We start from the raw sequence: 21,658 nt of genomic DNA, 5'->3' as shown, positions 1-21,658 counted from the left end.
CTGTTGAAGTTACCCTTGATATCCCCCCACCCCCCAGTATAAATGGAGTTACTTGAGGAAATTCATTTAACAGATTAAACAATATAACACTTTAACAGAATGGGTAGCAGGGTTTGTTGAATACTTAATTGTGCTTCAATGTTTCTCATACTGGTATCTTTTGCCTTGTGTGTGATTCCCTTCTCTGTATGCTGCTCTCTTCCCAGACTCCCCTACATTTATACACGCTGCCTTTCACCAGTCTCCATGAGATATTGGATGCTGGAGATCCCCCAGTATAAAGCTTTGGATTAAACTTGTGGCTCCTTATAGTGTGTCTGCTTCTTACTTTTCAGATTTGCTTCTGTGAAGTGTCTTGTACCAATGATAACCCAGAGGCCAAACCTCTGTGAGCAATAATCAACTTCTAATTTTTTTTTAAATGATGTCATGTTAAGAAGATTGAATACTTTAGATCACTTGTAATGGGAAGGCCACAGCCCCAAATAGATCAAATACTTTGTGGAAAATGGTGGTTGTCAAATCACTAGGCTTTGTCAGCTTTGATACAAGACTTAGTTTAAAGTGGAAAAACAAACTGCTGGAGGAACTCGGCGGGTCAGGCAGCATCTGTGGAGGTAAAGGGATGGTCGATGTTTTGGGTTGAGACCCCGCTCCAAGACAGATGAAGGGTCTCAACTCGAAACGTTGACCATCCCTCTGCCTGCACAGATGCTGCCTGACCCGCTGAGTTCCTCCAGCAGTTTGTTTTGTGCTCCAGATTCCAGTGTCTGCAGTCTCTTGTGTCTCCACTTAGTTTAAGGCATTGGTGCATAATACACGGGTTGTGGGCCACAGCAGGGCTGTGGGAGGTGTCGAGCTGGCCCACCCCCTGCCCCTGCTCACTATTCCTGTCCCTGTACATTCCTGCAGTGGCAGCTTGGTGCCTGAGGTCAGTTACAAGGAAGAACATAATTAGAACAAAAAAAAAGTCCATTCTAGTTCAAAGTGATCAAAGTGGCCCTAATGTTGCTAAACTCCAGTGATTAGGGTTGTGCTGGTTGGTTCAAGAACCGAATGGTTGAAGGGAAGTAGCTGTTCTTGAGCCTGGTGGTGTGGGGACTCCAGGCTTCTGTACCTCCTGCCCGATGGGAGCTGCGAGAAGACGGCATGGCCCGGATGGTGGGGATCTTTGATGATCGATGTTGCTTTCTTGAGGCAGCGCCTCATGTAGATTCTCCCACTTTTCTGCCTATAAGGCATATTTAATCATATAAATAGAACAGAAACAGGCCCTTCGGCCCACTGATTTTGCACTAATCCTACATTAATCCCATTTTATTCTCCCCACATTCTCATCAACTCCCCCAGATTCTACCACTCACCTACACACTAGGGGCAATTTACAGCAGCCAGTTAACCCACCAACCTGTACGTCTGGGATTTTGGAGGAGACGAGAGAACCTGGAGTGAAACCCATGTGGTCATGGGATGAACATGCAAACTCCACACAGACAATAGCCGAGGTCAGGATTGAACCGGGGCCTCTGGCACTGCGAGGTAGCAGTACTGCCAGCTGCAGCACTGTTTAAGAAGAATTTCTGTAGCACCTTTCCCAACCTCAAGATATCCCAGAGCACCCTACAGCCCATATGAAGCAGTCACTCTTGCAATGTGGGAGTCATCCTGTGCACAAGGTCTTGGGAACTGCAATATGGTAAGTGACCAGAAAAACTGTGGTATTGGTGTGGGGATAAATATTGGACAGGAGACCAGCAAGAAATTCTCTGTCTTCCTCCAAAATAATGCTTGGAAGTTTTATATCTGTGAGGAAAGAGGTGGCTTTAACACCTCATTTAGAATGCAGCATCTCTGACCTAGATCAAAAACATTCTGGAACTATTTTAGACATGCTCATTGTACAGGCTCTCCCTGGGCTACGAATGCCCAACTTATGGACATCCAATACATACAAGCAAGCTCCCCTAAATATTATTAAATTTTGAACGAAAACCAGTCTTGAAACAAAACACGTTTCCACGTAACCTCCCTGCAGTATTCAGACACCATTGTCCCTTCAGAACACAGGCTGCCTGTTTCACTGCGGGAGGCCACTTAACACTGCTTTGGAAATTGACAAACAACCACATCTATTGACACTTGTGCAACGATACTCAATTGAACTATGTGACATCCACAGATACTTCAAGGCCATCAAAACCAGCCATTGAGTGTGGAACACCCTGATTCTGTGCCATTGGAACTGGGCAGGGGAAGATGATAAATGTTTATGTTAGTTTGGCCCTCATCGACATCATTCGTTACAATACTGTGGAGGTGTGGTGACTGTATCGAGTGATTTTATGTATTTTCCAGCTTGTGGACAAATCGACTTGTGTACATCTCTAAAAACGGAGCCTGTTTGTAACCCAGGGTGGGCCTGTGTCCTAGCATGTGGGATTCTGATGGACGTTGTGGTAATTTAATTTTGTTTGCATCCTTAGTGTTGGAGGTTCTTTACCAGTCATATTCTCCTATTTTTCGGAATTCCAACCCCAGCATAGAAGAGGCTGCATGGTCAGTGCGTTGGCCACCTTCTGGATGGCTGGGAACATCTTGGCAGCAGGTGGGTGGAATTGGACGTCATCACGAAATGCAAGACTGATCAATGTCCCAACTTGTTCTTGTGGAATTGCTAGAAAATGCTTCAGACTGCTAATGCAGTAAATGTGTTCCTTCCAGACCAGGGTTCCTTACCTCCCCTTCCTTCCAGGTCAGTGGGAGTGGCTTGACTTTTGACCTCGCGCCAGGCCACAAACTAGCAAATATGCAAACTTTAGATAAGATTTAAACTTGGTGGTAGGCATGGTAGTGTAGTGGTTAGCGTAACGCTATTACAGCGCCAGCGACCCGGGTTTAATTCCGGCTGTTGTCTGTAAGGAGTTTGAACATTCTCCCTCTGTTTGCGTGGGTTTCCTCCGAGTGCTCCGGTTTCCTCCCACATTCCAAAGACGTATGGGTTAGGATGTTGTGGGCATGCTATGTTGGCGCCGGAAGCATGGTGACACTTGCAGGCTGCCCCCACTGTGTGTTTCGATGTACACGTGACCAATAAAGATATCTGATCTGATCTGGTGAAACACCATATGTTTAGTCTATCAAGGCAGGTGTCAGCCAAAAGCTTCTGAACAAGTTATAGAGTGCCACAGTTTGGGAGAAGACCATTCAGCCCATTTAGTCTCTGCTAGCTCATTGGTAGACCCTTATACAATTTGGAATTGGAATTAGTTCATTATTGTCAAATGTTCCAGGATACATTGAAAAAGTTTTCTCTAGTCTCTCCATTGATCAGCAAATTTCTCCTCTTCAGGTGTCTACATAATACATATTACCATAGAACAATACAGCACAATACAGGACCTTCGGCCCACCATGTTGTGCTGACCTTTAAACCATGCCCAAGACTATCTAACCCCTTCCTCCCACATTTAGCTGCAATATTGACAAGACCTCAGTTTGTGACTACATCACTGTGTAAAATCACCCTTCTAAATGTTGGTCCCACACAAGTATACGGTAGTAATCACATAGGAATGGTAAAACACAAGTGAATTATGTGCCATTGGTGAGAATCAACCATAAACTAGTAATAGATCAAACACATATCCAACTAAAGAAGGCACTTCCCGCTAGCACCAAGGTACAGCAAAGATTCAAGAAGTGTAGAAAACAATGCAATGGGTCTACAATACAAGGCTCAGGCAAGGCATTACTGCCAAGTTATTTTTCCAAGGAGCAAGGCTTGATATTTACTGATATTGATTGAGGTCTTACATTGACTGGAACAGTGAGTCCACACATCACAGCTTCATTTATGGGAATAATTCCACTTCTCTCTGACTGCCCCAACCCTAGATACCACTTCTGAAGCTGAACTTGCCCCCAAGTCCTCCAGAAGTTTGAAGCTCCCTCCACCCGCTGTTTAATAGGTTACAGCTGAACACTCTCTTTTTCATTTATATACTTTTCTGTGAATTCTTATTTCAAGAACCTTTCACGGTTAGTGCACAACATATTTTACTTTATTACAAGTTTATTTCTCTTCCCACCCCATCCCTTAAGCCAGCTGCTGACTTTTCACAGAAAAGAAGCAACTGATAATAATCTGGCAAAATAAACAGGACTTGCTGAAAATGGAGTTTAGCCTTCAGGGTTTGAAGGGTCAGTTTTGAAGAGATTCAAATTTTCCATTCATTTATTTTTTAAGTAGTCCAGATTACAGACTGCCAATCCTTAAAAAAAACACAAGCAATCTTTGCCAAAAATATATTTAAGATTTTGCAAAATCTGTGCTCAGTACTAATAAAGATTTTCAAATTGACCAGACAACACACTGATCTTCCACACTTGCAGAATCTACCCTGGAATTTAATTTAAGCTCAAATATCTGCAGATAATGCCTGATTTTCAGCAATTTTAATAATACTGTTTACCGAATTTTAAGCTACTTTCTTGTTTTCTCTCCCAAAGAACACCTCTTTCTTGTATCTGCACCCTGTACTTCGATTCGCAATGTTTTCATTTATCCTTCCAACCAATGACATAGTTCACAAACATCTCAGCATCTGGTTATTTATTTGGTGAAGCTGATCAACCAATGATTAAAATAATTTGCTATAACTATTCCACATTCTCAACTCTCAGGACATTATAAGTCCTCAATCCATGTGCACAGCACAAGCCATCTTATGAATTACTGTTGTTAAAACTGAGATTTCCTTATCACCTTATGACATAGAGGCCAATCAAGCCTATGCTGACTCTCAAAGCAAAACCATCCCATTCACCTGTTTCCTTCCAAACCATTCTCTCCCATATGCCCACCAAACTCCCCTTGATTCTCTATCCACTTTTACGAGGGATATTTTACAGTAGACAATTCATCCAACAACCAGTAATGTCTTTGGGATGTGGGAGGAAAGTGCAAACTCCACACAGACAGCACCGGAGGTCACAACTGGACCTAGGTCATTGGAGCTGCAAGGCAGTAACATTATCTGCAGCGCCACTGTGCTGCAGAAATCATCTTTCTGCATTCCATTCCACCCCCATGCCATTCCTTCAATGTAAAATGACCAGTTCACAACATCCCTTTTCCAATTCACCAACCCTATCTCCTAGAAAGGGCCTCAAAATTATTCACTGAACCATCTCCTTTTGCAAGTAGGACCACTCCCCAAAACAGTTCCCAAAATTATAATCCCCAAATCATAAAAGATTAGAACAACTCGATTTAACCTGTTCAAATTCCCCTCAAATATGGAAAAGCATTGGATTCAGTGAAAGAAAACTTTTCTTGAATAATTATAAGCGAAGTCAAAACCTTTCCCTTTCTGTTAACGGACATCCCTTCAAGTATCTATTTGTAGTTTCCTACTTTGCAATACCCTATATTAATCCACATTAAAATCCATATGATGGAGAGACTGCAGATGCTGAGAACTGGAGCAACAAACAATCTGCTGGAGAAACTCAGCAGGTCAAGCAGCATCTGTGGAGGAGGGAAGGAATTGTCGACTGATGCATGGTTTCAACCTGAAGCATCAACAATTCCTTTCCACTCACTGATGCTGCTCCACCCTGCTGAGTTCCTCCAGCAGATTGTTTGTTGCTGAAAATCCATCTGACATTGCTCAGCCTGTCTGCTTCATTGGTCAGTTAAATCTCAACCCAAGTTGTGCTCGAATAGACCCATGCCTTGAGAACGCTCCCACGCACCACTATTCCCATATTATGCAATAATAACTCCCTTTAGAAAGTCACTCTGCAATTTGGTATTGGTATTGGTTTATTATCGTCACTTGTACCGAGGTACAGTGAAAAGTTTGTCTTACAAACCCATCGTACAGGTCAATTCATTACACAGTGCAGTTACATTTAGTACAAAGTGCATTGATGCAGTACAGGTAAAAACAGTAATGGTACAAAGTAAAGTGTCACAGCTACAGAGAAAGTGCAGTGCAATAAGGTCCAAGGTCACAACAAGGTAGATCGTGAGGACATAGTCCATCTCATTGTATAAGGGAACTGTTCAATAGCCTTATCACAGTGGGGTAGAAGCTATCCTTAAGTCTGGTGGTACGTGCCATCAGGCACCTGTATCTTCTACCCAATGGAAGAGGAGAGAAGAGAGAATATCCCGGGTGGGTGGGGTCTTCGATTATGCTGGCTGCTACACCAAGATAACGAGAGGTAAAGATAGAGTCCAAGGAGGGGAGGCTGGTGTCTGTGATGCGCTGGGCTGTGTCCACAACTCTCTGCAGCTTCTTGCGGTCCTGGGCACAGCAGTTGCTGTACCAAGCCATGATACATCCAGATAGGATGCTTTCTGTGGTGCATCGGTAAAAGTTGGTGAGTGTCAAAGGGGACAAACCAAATTTCTTTAGCCTCCTGAGGAAGTAGAGGCACTGGTGAGCTTTCTTGGCCGTGGCATCTACATGATTTGACCAGGACAGGCTGCTGGTGATGTTCACACCCAGGAACTTGAAGCTCTCAACCCTTTTGACCTCAGCACCATTGATGTAGACAGGTGCATGTACACCGCCCCCTTTCCTGAAGTCAATGACCAGCTCTTTTGTTTTGTTGACATTGAGGGAAAGGTTGTTGTCATGACACCATTCCACTAAGCTCTCTATCTCCTTCCTGTACTCCGACTCATCGCTGTTTGAGATACAGCCTACAACGGTGGTATCATCTGCAAACTTGTAGATGGAGTTAGAGCAGAATCTGCTTCCTCCACCTAGTATTAATTGGCACATCTCTTGAAGTAATGCACCTTCTCCTTGGATGCCTGTACACTGTATGATTACCCCAGTTCCTTGTTAGTATCTTAGGTCAACATGTGAAACATATTGCTGCCGGGTCTCGCAAACTCTCTTCCTAACTATGTCCCTTTGTACCTCATGCTTGTTTTTGAACTAAGACTCCCGACGTATGTTCTTGCTCAGATGCAGGAAGGATGTTCTCAACAGGTAGGGAGTCCACAATCAGGGATCACAGTCAAAGCATATGGGTAAGCCATTTAGGATTGAGATGAGAAATCTCTTCCCCCAGAGAGCGGTGAACCTGTGAAATTCTCTATCCTAGAAAGCAGTTGAAGCCAGATCATTTAAGTATATTCAAGAAAGCATTGGATATTTTTCTTAGAGCTGAAGGGATCAAGGGATATAGGGAGAAAACTGGAACAGGGAACTGAATTTTGCTCATTAGCCGTGATCATATTCAATGGGGGAGCAGGTTTGAATGGCTCACCAGTCCACTTTTGCTCCTATTTGCTATGTTTCTATGTTGTCTACTATTTTATCATTTTATATTTGATTTGGCCAAGTTATAATTTCCATTTACGCCTTTAATGGAGTAAATTGCCCCACAGTATAATGACCAGCATCAACTGGATCCCTCTTCTACTCTGTTATTGAAGTCATTCTCTCCCAGTTTAAGGTCACATTGAGGCCATTTGTCATGGTGGGAATAATGGGGATAGTAGATTGGCAGTACAGGATCCATTATTGATGTCTTTGTTTTAGCATGTTGGTACACAACCTTCGTTCTTTTCAACTCAGAGCTTTAAGCTCAAATACTGTCCATTACAAAGCTTTGCAGTGATCACCTCCTAAAATATTTTGGGTTATACCCTTGCCTCTTCCCCCATTTCCTTTTGAGTTCTGCCCAATAAGTACTTTACTTGGCGTATCCTCTCATGGGGGTGTGGTGGACAGTGAAGATGGTTGTCTAAGCTTGCAACAGGTTCTAGCTCAACTGGGCAGAGGAGTGGCAGATGGAATTTAACTCAGGCAAGTACGAAGTGATGTATTTTGGAAATTTAAACCAGGGCAGAACCTGCACAGTAAATGACAGGGCCCTGGGAAGTGTTGTAGAACTGAGCTCTAGGGGTACAAGTACATAGTTCCCTGAAAGTGGTGACACAGGGAGACTGGGTGGGGAAGAAGGCATTTGGCACACTTGTCTTTACCAGATGGAGTATTGAGTACAAAAGTCGGGATGTCATGTTACAGCTGTATAGGACGTTGGTGAGACCACACCTGGAGGATTATGTGCAGTTCTGGTCACCAGACTATAGGAAGGATGTGATTAAGCTAGAGGTTCACTTGGATGTTGCCGGGACTGGAGGGCTCGAGTTATGAGGAGACATTGGATAGGCTGGGACTGTTCTCCCTGGACTGAAGGAGGCTGAGAGGTGACCTTTTAAGGTTTATAAAATCGAGGGGCAGAGATAAGATGGATGGTCAGTCTTTTTCTCAGCATGGGGGGGGGGGGGGTCTAAAACTAGAGGACATTGTCTTAAGGTGAGAGGGGAAAGATTTAAAAGGGACCTGAGGAGAAAATTTTTTTTTACACAGAGGATGATGCTGCAAGAGGAGGCAGTAGAGGACAGATAACAATTACAACATTTGAAAAGAACATCTGAATGGGTTCTTGGATAGGAAAGGTTTAGAGGGATATGGGCCAAATGCAGGCAACTGGGACTCTCTTGGGAAGGCACCTTGGTCAGCATGGAAAAGTTGGGCCGAAGGGCCCATTTCCGTGATGTGTAATGCTATGGCTAATAGAGACTGATGCATGGGTTATTTGTTTTGGATTCCACGTGGCAAACTTGGGAACTTCCAGGATTTAGTACCACATGTCAAGGCTGTGCAGAGTTCCTTGCTTTGTCGCTGCTGTTCTATACCTTGAATCACTGCTGAGAGCATCAGATACAGTGCCAAACCTAATCAAACCTCTGAGATCCATCAATTATATTGGAACAAGAAGCCACTTTAATCACCTTAATTTCTGTTGACTGCTTAAAAAGTTACTTATTTGCAAACCACTTTATAGTAGTTAGATGATAAAATATCTGAACTGCAATGTTTAAGTTGTCTATGCAAAGTGGACAAAAGTTAGTTTTTTTAAATTCATTTAGATTTAAATATTCTTTTCCTTCGTATTAAAACAACCTGGTGATTACTGTTTTGAATGCACAGTGTTCAGCAAGTATAAATTACAATTTTTTTTATTGAATGGTATTTAAAACTTGAAGCTGTTAAGTGAATTACAGGTCATTCATTAAAAAAAAATTGCTGCTACAGTATATAATCCTTTAATGCTAATGGGGGAAGAAAAACTGGTGATTTATAAATGTTGAGCATGTTTCAGTTTACAACGACCCAGTTTCTCTCTTGCAAAAATCGATTCTTCCTTTCAACGGTGTAGTAATGAAGAGATTAATGTCTTTTTCCCCAAACAGTTGAATCAAAATATCCTGCTGCCTTTGTTATAATTGTTTCTATAAATCTTTCATTGTGGGGCAAATCTATATCAAAATGAAGTAGCAGTGTTGTAGCTCCTTCACTTATTGATGAGTACAGGAAGGCTGAAGCCAGCCAGGAACACTGCCTAGAATTTTATGTTGTGTTTAAAATACAGCTATGCTCATGTGCATACTTCATTGTTAAAGCTATTTTCCTTTCTTCTTCTCAATAAGAGGTTATTAAAAAGTTTATTTAATTTTATTCTAAGATATCCTGTGGTGACATGGATGCAATTGGCAGCAAATACAGCAGGGGTGTAAACTCAATTATGCCAAAAGCCTATGTCAACAGTATGGTATGAATTCTGTATGAAAAGATGGTCTTGATTATTTATTTGCTAATTTCTTATGAAAGCAAACTTGGACCCTGTGGGTCTAGAACGAAAACAGCCAGGCAGTATCTGTAGAAAGAGAAACAAGAGTTAACGTTTCAGGTTGAAGACTCTTCATTTCTGATGGAGATTCTTGGACCTGAGCCGTTAATTGTTTCTGTTTTATAAGATGAGCTATCTTTATTAGTCACATGTACATCGAAATGCACCGTGAAATGCATCTTTTGCGTAGAGCATTCTGGGGGCAGCCCACAAGTGTTGCCACGCTTCTGGCGCCAACATAGCATGCTCACAACCTCCTAACCCGTACGTCTTTGGAATGTGGGAGGAAACCGGAGCACCCGGAGGAAGCCCATGCGTACACGGGGAGAACGTACAAACTCCTTACAGACGGCGGCCGGAATTGAACCTGAGTCACTGGCGCTGTAATAGTGTTATGCTAACCGCTACACTACCGTGCCTGCCCCACAGATCCTGCTTGTGCTTCTAGTGTTTTCTGTTTTTATTTCACCTGCTGCGGTGTGATCATTATGATGCAAGGTTATTTTTAATCCCTACACGGGCAAACCCAACAATCAAGTGAGGAAGGGGTGTGTTAGAAACATTACCATCTACTGGTTTGGGAATATAAAACACACAATGGTCAGACAAGCAGAAGCAGGAGAGAGTGCAGGTGAGGGAAGATTCACCAGGATGTTGCCTGGATTGGAGGGCTTTGGTTATGGGGAGAGATTGGACAGGCTGGGCTTGTTTACCATGGAACAAAGGAAGCTGAGAGGTGATGTGATAGGGGTATATAAAATCATGAGATGCACGGATAGGGTAGATGGTCAAAATGTTTCCCACAGTGAGGGTATCAAAAACAGAAGGACATAGTCTTAAGGTGAAAGGATGTTTTAAAGGGGATCAGAGGGGTATTTTTTTTAAACACAGTGATTGATATTTGGATCACTGCCAGAGAAGGTGGTGGAATCAGATACAATCACTGCATTTGAGGCATTTAGACAGACACTTAAATGGGCCAGGAATAGAAGGATATGGTCCTAATGTGGACAAATGGAATTAGTGTAGATGGGCAAAAAGGTCGGGCTGGACAAGGTGGGCCGAAGGGCCTGTTACTGTGCAGGACAACTCTGTGTAGGCCCTTGTATCTGCTCCGCCATTCACTAAGGTGCTGGCTGATCTTTTGCTTCAGAATCACTTCCTTAGAGCCATCACTATATTTCCATGATACCACCAATATTGAAAAATCGACCTGTTTCGGTTTTGAATATACTTAGCAACTGAGCCGCCACAGCCCTTGGGTAGCAAGTTTCCAAGACCCACTGCCCCCTGGGTGAAGAAATTTCTTCTCATTCCTGGCCAAAATGGCCGACCACATTTCAAGGCTATGGCGTCTGATTCTGTTCAACCTAGGCAAGGGAAACCTCAGCTCCACATCTACACTACGCATCCTTAACAATTTTGTACCTTTCAGTGAGATCATCTCTCAATCTTCTAAACTCTAGAGTGCAGCCTCTCTGCTTAATCTCTCAAAGGGTAAAGCCAACATCCTGGGATTGGATCTGGTGAACCTTTGCTACATTCTTTCTCTCCTTCCTTGGCTATGAACTTTTGTAGGTTTGTTTCAGCAAAAGATGAGCAGGGACAAATTTGGGTCGGAGGCAGAATTTATAAGAGAAACTAGGAATGGCAGCAAACTTACAACTATAGTTTGTGTTTATCTTCATAGATGAAGACACAAAAAGCTTGTCAGAAGTTTTGGAGAACCAAGGGTCTATCTAGAATGAGAAACAAAAAATTAACATGTTTTTAAAAAAAAACTTTGGTTGGACAAAGAGGAAGTGTTTCAGGCAGGTACAACAGTATCACTTAAGAAGCACTTGGATAGGTACATGCAGGGGAGGGGCTTAGAACGATATGGGCCAAACGCAGGAAATTGGGACCAGCTGGGTGGGCACCGTGGTCGGCATGGACTGGTTGGGCCGAAGGGCTCTATGACTCTAATATCAATAAATCCCAAGAACCCAATGTTGTTCAACCCAGAGCTTTGAAAGGAGTGGCCGTAAAGATAGTGGATGCTCTGGTTAAGATCTTCCAAAGTTTTACAGATTCTGCGGCAGTCCCTGCAGATTGGAGGGTAACAAATGAGGTCCCACTATGTCAAAAGGGAGGGGAAAAACCAGGAACTACCAACCTGTTAGCCTGACATGGACAATTTGGGAAAATGCTGGAATCTATAAAGAAGAACTAATATCAAGATGCTTAGGAAATAATTTCTTTGAGCAGAATCCACATGGAATTATGAAAGAGAAATCATGTTTGACTAATCTATTGGAATTCTTTGAGGATACATCTTGTAGAATAGATAAGGAGAAACCAGGGCGTGTGATGTATTGGGATTTTCAGAAGGCTTTTGATAAAATCCCACGCAGGAGGATGCTGAAGAGGGTTAGAGCACATGGAGTAGGGAATAATATACTAATGTGGATGAGAGTCGGTTAACATAGAAAACACAGAACAGGAATAAACAGGTCTTTCACGGGTCAGCAGGCTGTGATTATTGGAGTAGAGCAAAGATCAGTACTTGAGGCCCAGTTACTTACAAACCACATCAACAATTTGACCACGCGGAGCAAATGTCAAATTTCCAACTTTGATGATACAAGATCAGGTGAGAGTGTGTCCAAGCACAAGTGCATGTGTGCACAGGTGCAATGAAAAACTTACTTGCAGCGGCATCACAGGCACATAGCATCAGATAAGCAGCATTCACAAGAAAAACATAAATTAAACATAAGTTGTACGCAATTTTTACAAGAAAGAATACAATTGGAACATTAAAAGTCCATTTTAATGCAAAGTGATCATAGTGTTGCTGTTACTGAGGCAGTGATTAGGGTTGTGCCGGTTGGTTCAAGAACCGAATAGTTGAATGGAAGTAGCTGTTCTTGAACCCAGTGATGTGGGACTTCAGGCTTCTGTATTGGTATTGGTTTATTATTGTCACGTACTGAGGTATAGTGAAAAAACCTGTCTTGCATACCGATCATACAGGTCAATTCATTACACAGTGCAGTTACATTGGGTTAGTACAGAGTGCATTGAGGTAGTACAGGTAAAAACAATAACAGTACAGAGTAAAGTGTCACAGCTACAGAGAAAGTGCAGTGCAATAAGGTGCAATGTCACAACAAGGTAGATCGTGAGGTCAGAGTCCATCTCATCATATAAGGGAACCAGTCTTATCACAGCGGGGTAGAAGCTGTCCTTAAGTCTGGTGGTACGTGCCCTCAGGCTCCTGTATCTTCTACCTGATGGAAGAAGAGAGAATGACCCGGGTGGGTGGGGTCTTTGATTATGCTGGCTGCTTTGCCAAGGCAGAGAGAGTTAAAGACAAGAGTCCAAGGAGGGGAGGCTGGTTTCCGTGATGCGCTGGGCTGTGTCTGCAACTCTCTGCAGTTTCTTGTGGTCATGGGCAGAGCAGTTGCCGTACCAAGCCGTGATACATCCAGATAGGATGCTTTTATGGTGCATCAAAAGATGTTGGTGAGTGTCCAAGGGAACATACCGAATTTCTTTAGCCTCCTGAGGAAGTAGAGGTGCTGGTGAGCTTTCTTGGCCATGGTATCTACGTGATTTGACCAGGACAGGCTATTGGTTATGTTCACTCCCAGGAACTTGAAGCTCTCAATCCTCTCGACCTCAGCACCATTGATGTAGACAGGTGCATGTACACCGTCCCCTTTCCTGAAGCCAATGACCGGCTTTTTTGTTTTGTTGACATTGAGGAAAAGGTTGTCGTCATGACACCATGTCACTAAGCTCTCTATCTCCTTCCTGTAGTCCGACTCATTGTTGTTTGAGATACGACCTACAACAGTGGTATCATCTGCAAACCTGTAGATGGAGTTAGAGCAGAATCTGGCCACACAGTCATGAATGTATAGGGAGTAGAGTAGGGGGCTCTACTCCCTACCTCCTGCCTGATGGTAACTGTGAGAAGATGGCATGGCCCAGATGGTGGGGATCTTTGAATGTTGCCTTCTCGAGGCAGCACGTCCTGTAAATACCACCGATGGTGGGGAGGGATGTGCCTGTGATGTATTGGGCAGAGTCCACGGCTCTCTGCAGCTTCTTGCATTCCTGCGCATTCGAATTGCTGTACCAGACCATGATGCAACCAGTCAGAATACTTTCAACAGTACTAATGCAGAAGTCTGTGAGAGTGTTTGGTGACATGTGGAACCTCCTTAACCTCCAAGATTGTGTGTAGGGAGGAGGATGTGGAGAGACTTGAGGGGGACTTGGATAAGCTGAGGGGGCAAGGCCATGGCAGATGGAAACATCAGGTCCTCTAACAGAAAAGCTGAGCATTGTTTCATGGTGAGCTGAGGTAGCATACAGGTGCCTTTAACATGCCAGAGGTCCCAACAAAGAGCAAGTTCAGATTCAGATTAGTTTCTCATCACATACACCTGGGTGTAATGAAATTCCTTGCTCACTTGATCCAGTTTGTAGGGAGAAAGCTGGATTTCCAACAATTGGTTAATGGGCAGAAAACACAGAGTTAGGAATAAATGGGTCAATTTCGGCTTCTGGGACTGTGACCAGTGGGGAGTCATCAGTCCCAGCTTTGTATGATCAGAGATATCACACATGATCCACTCATTCAAATTATTGATGTAGATTATGAACAGTTGGGCCCCAGTACTGATCTTTGTGGGAGCCCATGGGTCATAGCCTCCAAAGGCAAAGTTGACCCACTTACACCTACGCTGTATTCGGCCTTTCTTTCGAAATGCTTGTAGTGCTGTGTGTAGGCAAAGTGCTGTCCTTGATAATAGACTGATCTAATGCTGCCTCTTTATCTGTCCTCAGGCTTCGCCTGGCTAGTCATCCCCAGCACCTCGCTTTCTTTCCAACTTGGCTCTTTGCATTTTCGGACCTGGAGGATCTTTGTGGTGCTGTGCTCGCTCCCCAGTCTGACCTCCGCACTGGTCTATGCTGTGTGGATGCCGGAGAGCCCCAAGTATCTGATGGAGGTAAGAATGCAAAACATTTAAACTCTCCTTTTCATCAGCAAATACAATTTTTAAAAAAATTTTAGCCTCGACGTGCAAATTAGCACAACTCTATGGATGTCCTATCTAATATCCTGTTGCCAACATTTAGCATTTAGAGTGAGAATCTGGTTTCTAAGCTGCACGATGAAGGAATGGCCTTTCCTATCCAAGTAAGGAGTTGATTGTATTGGTTTATTATTGTCACTTGTACCGAGGTACAATGAAAAACTTGTCTTGCATACCGATCGTACAGGTCAATTCATTACACAGTGCAGTTACATTGAGTTAGTACAGGTAAAAACAACAGGTTTCTAAGCTGCAAACTGTATTACTTCGGTTACAGGCTCTAGCCTTCTGTAATACAATGAAGCGTTTCTGAAGTCCATTTCCCAACTATTTTTTGCTCTCTTGTGTGTAAAATACAAACAGACCATCAAACCAAAGGAGGGAGGGGATGGGGTGGGGCAGGGTACAGAGTAAAGTGTCACAGCTACAGAGAAAGTGCAGTGCAATAAGGTGCAAGGTCATTTAATTTCCCTCATAATTTAAAACACCACCATTAAACCTTCTCTGCTTCCTTTTATCCAGAAAGTTTACTCTCCATTCCCTCCAAAACGTCCATCCGTCCTGCCCATACTGGACATGATCCTCAACTAGTTTAAGAAGACGGCGGGAGGTGAGGGCCACGTGAGTTCAGGGTCACTGTATGCGCTGAGTGAGGTGCTCCGTCCTGTGGGATGAATCCACCTCCTTTAGTTAGAAATTGTGTGGCATGACCCACCAAACCACCACCGGCACATCGGGAGATGATGTTTGCCAATGTTGGGCAATCCAAGCAGGAAGCTGAAGGCTCTCCTGAAGCTTTCTGAAAGGGGTCAAGTCACAAGATCACAAGACAAAGGAGCAGAAATAGGCCATTCGGCCCAGCGAGTCTGCTCCACTACCTCACCATGAGCTAAACTATTCTCCCATCTCGCCCCAATTCCCGGCCTTTTCCGCATATCCCTTGATACCCTGACTAATTAGATACCTATCAATCTCCTCCTTAAACACCCCCAATGATCGGGCCTCCACAGCTGTACGTGGCAACGAATTCCATAAATCCACGACCCTCTGGCTAAAGAAATTTCTTCTCATTTCTGTTCTAAATGGGTACCCTCTAATTCTAAGACTGTGCCCTCTAGTCCTGGACTCAAGTTTATTGTCATGTGCACAAGTAGGCTGAGGTACAGGTACAATGAAAAACTTGCTTGCAGCAGCATCACAGGCACGTAGGTACAGACGACACAAATTATACAAGAGGGTGAAGAAAAAAACTCCACTGGTGGAGAGGGGAGGTGTCTGGGGTATTGTGTAGGATTTGGGCAGGACAGTTGTAGAATGGTGATCAGCACTGGGGACTGTCCTGAGGAGGTGTGGTGGGGGTTAGTTTTACACTTTGAGTGGGTAATGATGGAGGGGGAGGAGGAGGTAAGAGGGGATGAGGGGTGGGGAACTGAGGGAAGGGTGAGAGGAGGGGAGCAGAGACCAAGGGAGGGAGGGGATCGGGTGGGGCAGGGTGCTGAGGGGGCAGGTGTGTTGGGTGGTCATTCTGTGCACGTAGCCTGGTCCCCAGTTGTTGTCTTGCCATTGACCCAAGCCCGTGTCGCAGCTGGTGCGTGACACCCACCCCACGTCAAAAGAACTCCCGCACGGGCATCTTCCTCTCCTCAGAACCGGAGGTGAAGCAAGTCATTCTCAACCCCAGGGGACAGACAGCCTAAGGAGAAGAAATTGTTCGAAGAGATTTTGGCGCTTTAAGTACGGCGATGATGGCTGCCCAGGTTTCTGGGCTTTAATCTGAATAAGTTGTGCCAGTCAGTACAGCTTTTACGAGTGCCTTCACTGTCTAGTCTCTATGCAAATGCCGCAGTCATTTATCTTCAAAGCTCTGAACTGATGCGTAAACCAGTCAGCAGATGGTGCTAATGTAGTCCGACCGCATCACCGGCCTCAACCACTTTGGAAGATCAGAGGGTTAGAAGGTGGGGAAGGAGCCATTTGCTAGTTAGTGTTGTGGAACCTTGCAGCTGTGAAGCCTGGCATTCATCTCACCTGGCCTATTGTGGCTCTTTCATTCTGCAACCTGATGTCCTGCTTCATCCATTCTTTCTACCCTTTCATCTGTATCCCACTCCCTTTTGGACGTTACTGTTGAACCTGCTTTCACCACCCTGTCTGGGCAGTGGATTCCAGATTTCAACCGTTCACAGCAGAGAAACATCTCACCTCATCTCCCATTCTTCTACCAGTGCTTATAACTCTGTTCCTCTGGTTCCTGGCCCTCCTGCCAATGCAGACAGTGTCCCCCAATGTACTCAATCGCAAGGGAATTTAATGCTCCAGGGATCATTTTACTAGATGCTTCACGTTGCAAACAAAAAGTAAAATGACCTTGGATGCTTCGACCTTGGTAATCCTGTTGCTTTGTAGATGAATCACAATGCTTCAATTTCCACACAGCAGAGCCCCACAAACAGTAGTTGACGTGAGTGAACAGTTCCAATGATGTTTTGATTGACAGGTGAATGTTCATCAGGACCATTCCGCTCTGCACATCTAAAGCACACATTAGGTGAAGTTCAGGCAAGCTGCAAACATTTCATTTGAGGGCGGCACAGCGGTGCAGCTGGTAGTGCCGCTGCCTCATGGCTCAAGTGACCCGGGTTCGATCCTGAACTCTGGTGCTGCCTGTGTGGAGTTTGCACGTTCTCCCTGCGACCGCATGGGTTTCCTCCAGGTGCTCCGGTTTCCTTCCACGTCCCAAAGACATGCGCGTTGGTAGGTTAATTGGCCTTTAAATTGTCCATAGTACGTAGGTGAATGGTAGAATCTGGGGGCAGTAGGAAGAATTGGTAATTGGTTTAGTATTGTCACATGTAGCAAACTACAGGTAGAAGCTTTGTTTGTGTGCCATCCAGACAGATCATTCCACACTAGTACATCGAGGTAGTACGAAAGGAAAAACAATTATAGAATGCAGATACAGTGTTACAGTCACAGAGAAAGTGCAGTGCAGGTAGACAAATGAAGTGCAAGGACCATGACGAGGTAGACTGTGAGATCAAGAATTCATCTTTATCGTACAAGAAATCTGTTCAAGAGTCTGATAACAGCAGAGTAGAAGCTGTCCTTGAGCCTGGTGGTACGTGTTCTCAAGCCTTTACATCTTCTGCCCGATGGGAGGGGGGTGAAGAGAGAATGTCCGGGGTAGGAGGGGTTCTTGACGATGTTGGCTGCTTTCCCGAGGCAGCCAGAAATGTAGACGGAGTCCACGGAGGGGAGGCTGGTTGGTGTGATGGACTGGGCTGCGTGCACAAATCTTGCAGTCTCAGGCAGAGCAGTTGACATACCAAGCTGTGATGCCATCTGGATAGTATGCTTTCTATGGTGCATCTGTAAAAATTGTTGAGAGTCATTGGGGGCATGCCGAATTTCCTTAGCTTACTGAAGGATTAGAGGTATTGGTATGGTGGTTCAAGCTTGTGATCCTCAAGCTCCTTATCTATTACCTAGTGATTCCATTCTTGAATGCTTCAAAGCTCCTGAGTGACGTTTTGATTCGCTGAATGTGAACGTCACTGGCTGGCATTTATTGCCCATTCCTAATCGTCCAACCACCCTCTTTGTGCCGAAACTCCCCCCTCGGATCCCCTCTTAAACCTCCTACTTCGTTGATAGTGTTATTGACCGGCACTGGCGACTCATTGACAATTGAGTGGATTCAAGATCCCATTACTGACACGTGATTGTTAATGATTATCTGAATTTAAATTTTCCAACTGCTGTGGTGGGATTTGAACGTTCACTGGATTACTGGTGCACTTACACTCTTTGGAGAGAAGGAGAATGAGGGGAGACATGATAGAGGCATACAAAATATTGAGGAATAGATAGAATGGACAGCCAGTGCCTCTTTCCCAGGGCACCAATGCTCAATACAAGAAAGCATGGCTTTAAAGTCATGGGTGGGAAGTTCAAGGGAGATATCAGAGGGAGGTTGTTTTACCCAGAGAGTGGTTGGGGCATGGAATGCGCTGCCTGGGGCAGTGGTGGAGGCAGGTACGTTGGTCAAATTCAAGAGATTGTTAGATAAGCACATGGGGGAATTTAAAATAGGGGGATATGTGGGAGGAAGGGGTTAGATAGTCTTAGGCGTGGTTTAAAGGTCGGCACAATATAGTGGGCCGAAGGGCCTGTATTGTGCTGTACTGTTCTATGGTTACACAACCTTGCCTGCATCGAAGTGGGGGCGGGGGGAAGTTCCATTTTTCACATCGGGTGGTGAAAAAGTGCTCGATAGTTTCCTTCCACCACCAGTGCTGGTGATTTAAAAACCCTTCTAGCTGGCGCACTGATGATTCCCGGTTCACCTCTCCAGTTGAACACTAGCAAAGCTTCGGAAGTACTAAATCGGCTGGAAAGGATTTCGGGACAATCTGAAGTTGCAAAATGCACTACAAATGCAGATGTAGCAATGATTTAGATGTACAAACTATATGTTGGTCTTTATTGCAGAAAAGTTTGAAGACATGGGATATCTTGCTTCAATTGCATGAAGCCTGAGTCTGTTGAGAATGTTGTGTACAGGTCTGGTCTCCCTCCCTAAAGATTGGTATACTTCTGATAGACAGTGCAGCAAATGTTCAGATTGATTTCTGGGATGACTGGTTTGTCATATGAGAAGAGATTTAACAGAATGTGCCTTAACTCTCCTGAGTGAGAATAATAATATCTTTTTCAAAAGCGCAGAAACTGTTCAGGGTTCGACACAAGGAGAGGAGGGGTCGGTGTTTCACCCTGGCTTGGACATCTACAACCAGGGCTCACAATCCCAAAATAATGGGTCAGCCATTTAGGACAGAGATGTGAAGAAACTGTGGAATTCTCAAGGCAGAGATCGATAGATTCTTAGATATTAAAGGAAATAAGTGCATGGCGTTTGTTCTGGTATTGAATCAGGCATTAGCAGACATGAGGGGCTGAATGGCCTACTCCTACTTCTTGTGTTCTTTCTCTCTTCTGTACTGCTGCACGTCACTAACTGAAGAGAAAGTGCCCTCGTTCCTTTTCTCGTCACGAGGTGATCCTGACCAACTAGATCACCCCAAGGCCAGAGCACCAGTTGTTCGGGCTACTCTCCAGTCTGGGAAACCATTGAGAAGGTGAAAGTGAAGTGCTTCCCATTTGTGTATCAGTCCACGTGGGGCCTTAACCCAGGTGGTGATCCTTTTAATCATGGAGCAGGAGCACAGAAACAGGCCTCCAGCTCACAGGTCCACACTGACCATCAACCACCATTTACACTCGTTCTACATCAATCCCATTGGTATTGGTTTAAAAAAAGAACACTTTACACTTGTATAGCACCTTTGACAGCATTTAAGTGTTCTGCAAGCAATGAAGGGCATCTTTTGGTAAAAATCATTGCCAGAAATGCAGGAGTCAATTCATGCCCAGCAAGATCGCTTTTAAAATGCAGTAATAACTGGCTAATCTGGTTTCGGAGTGTTTGCAAAGGTTATAAATTGATCAGGGAGAACTTCTCCATGCTTTAGAATAGCACTGTGTGATCTGTTGTGTCTCTGAGACCTCAGTTTAATGTCCAATGTGGAAGGTAGTGCAGCAATTCCTCAGTACTGCACTGGAGTCAGGCCAGGCTTCCTGTGCAACATTCTGTTCCAACCGGTGAGCAATCTGTTTATCCTCTCCCTCTCCCTCTCCCTCTCTCTCCCCCTTGTTTTTTCTCTCGCTCGCTCTCTTTCACACGCTATTTCTCCTTCTGTCATCCTACTGAGAAACCTCACACCATCACTAATAGCTACTTTTACTATGGGGCTGTAGATTTTATTGGGGAGGTGCTTTGCAAGTTCAAAGGTTAAATTATTACAATATGTCATGGTCAGCAAAATCACATTTGCATGTTAGATGATATTTTTTTGATTTCTAAGCTAAATTCGACCGATGAGAATAAACATTATCTGGTTGTCTGCCTTTGCCATGAAACTGTCACTTTTTGCACATGGTGTGATGAGTCATTCCTGACTCATGAATATTGGACAACCCGACACTAAATTGCCAAATCCTTCTTTTGTTCCTTCGAAGTCAACCATTTGAACGTCAATTGTTCCCATTAACACCAACTTTCCCTGCCTGCTCCCCGTGAACACATGGCTCGTACCACTGGAATAAAGCAACACTGCATTGAGCAGGAAGGGTTGCTGCATTCAGTAACTATTTTATTTCTGTAGCACAGTTACTGCATTAAAATGCTACCAGAGTGTAATCTGATGCTGTGTGCCTGTGATGCTGCTGCAAGGAAGTTATTCATTGCACCTGTGCACACATGGACGTGCAGATGACAACAGACTCAACTTTGAGAAAAGACACTAAAGCAAAGGAGAGTTGTAAGTGGAAAAACCGCAGATGCTGGAAATCTGAACTAAAAACAGAAAATGCAGGAAACACTCAGCAGGGCAGGAAGCATCTGTGGAGAGAAACAGGTTCGGGTCGATGACCTTTTATCGTAAAATTGTTTTTTCTTCATTGTTCAAGGGTTTTGGTCTCGAGCAGCAACTTAAGAGCAGGTGGGAACAGCAGAAATTCCAGTCGCAATCTCTGAATCTGACTGAGGGAAGTGTGGGGGTACAAAGAGAGCAGAGTGTGGGGGAAAGCTGCTGGTCAGTTACTGGGCTGCAGCAGGTTAAATATTGGTGGTGGATGGGACTGAGGCCACGAAAGGATTAGAACACTAAACAAACCAAAGAACAGGGACGTATCAACAATGCTGATGGACATTTTGTTGCGGCTGAGATCATCTTCCCTCTCTGAATGTGTATGTTAGGAAATAAAATACTGCAGATGGTGGGCAT

At 44.3% G+C, this 21,658-nt stretch overlaps 1 protein-coding gene across 4 annotated transcripts in view; it reads left to right on the top strand.

The window, feature by feature from the left end:
- The window catches only part of sv2 (synaptic vesicle glycoprotein 2), a 79,020-nt gene that overhangs the window by 32,812 nt on the left and 24,550 nt on the right, over positions 1–21,658 (top strand). For all 4 annotated transcript variants that reach the window (XM_052042483.1, XM_052042485.1, XM_052042486.1 and 1 more), the window contains 2 exons: positions 2,484–2,605; positions 14,563–14,726. In XM_052042483.1, the coding sequence (XP_051898443.1) occupies positions 2,484–2,605; positions 14,563–14,726 (286 nt within the window). The remainder of the gene's footprint in view (positions 1–2,483; positions 2,606–14,562; positions 14,727–21,658) is intronic.

Source organism: Pristis pectinata, chromosome 32 (assembly GCF_009764475.1).
Source record: "Pristis pectinata isolate sPriPec2 chromosome 32, sPriPec2.1.pri, whole genome shotgun sequence".
NCBI lineage: Eukaryota > Metazoa > Chordata > Chondrichthyes > Rhinopristiformes > Pristidae > Pristis > Pristis pectinata.
The sequence above is the reverse complement of the archived record's forward strand: the minus strand, read 5'-3'. Positions and strand labels throughout refer to the sequence as shown.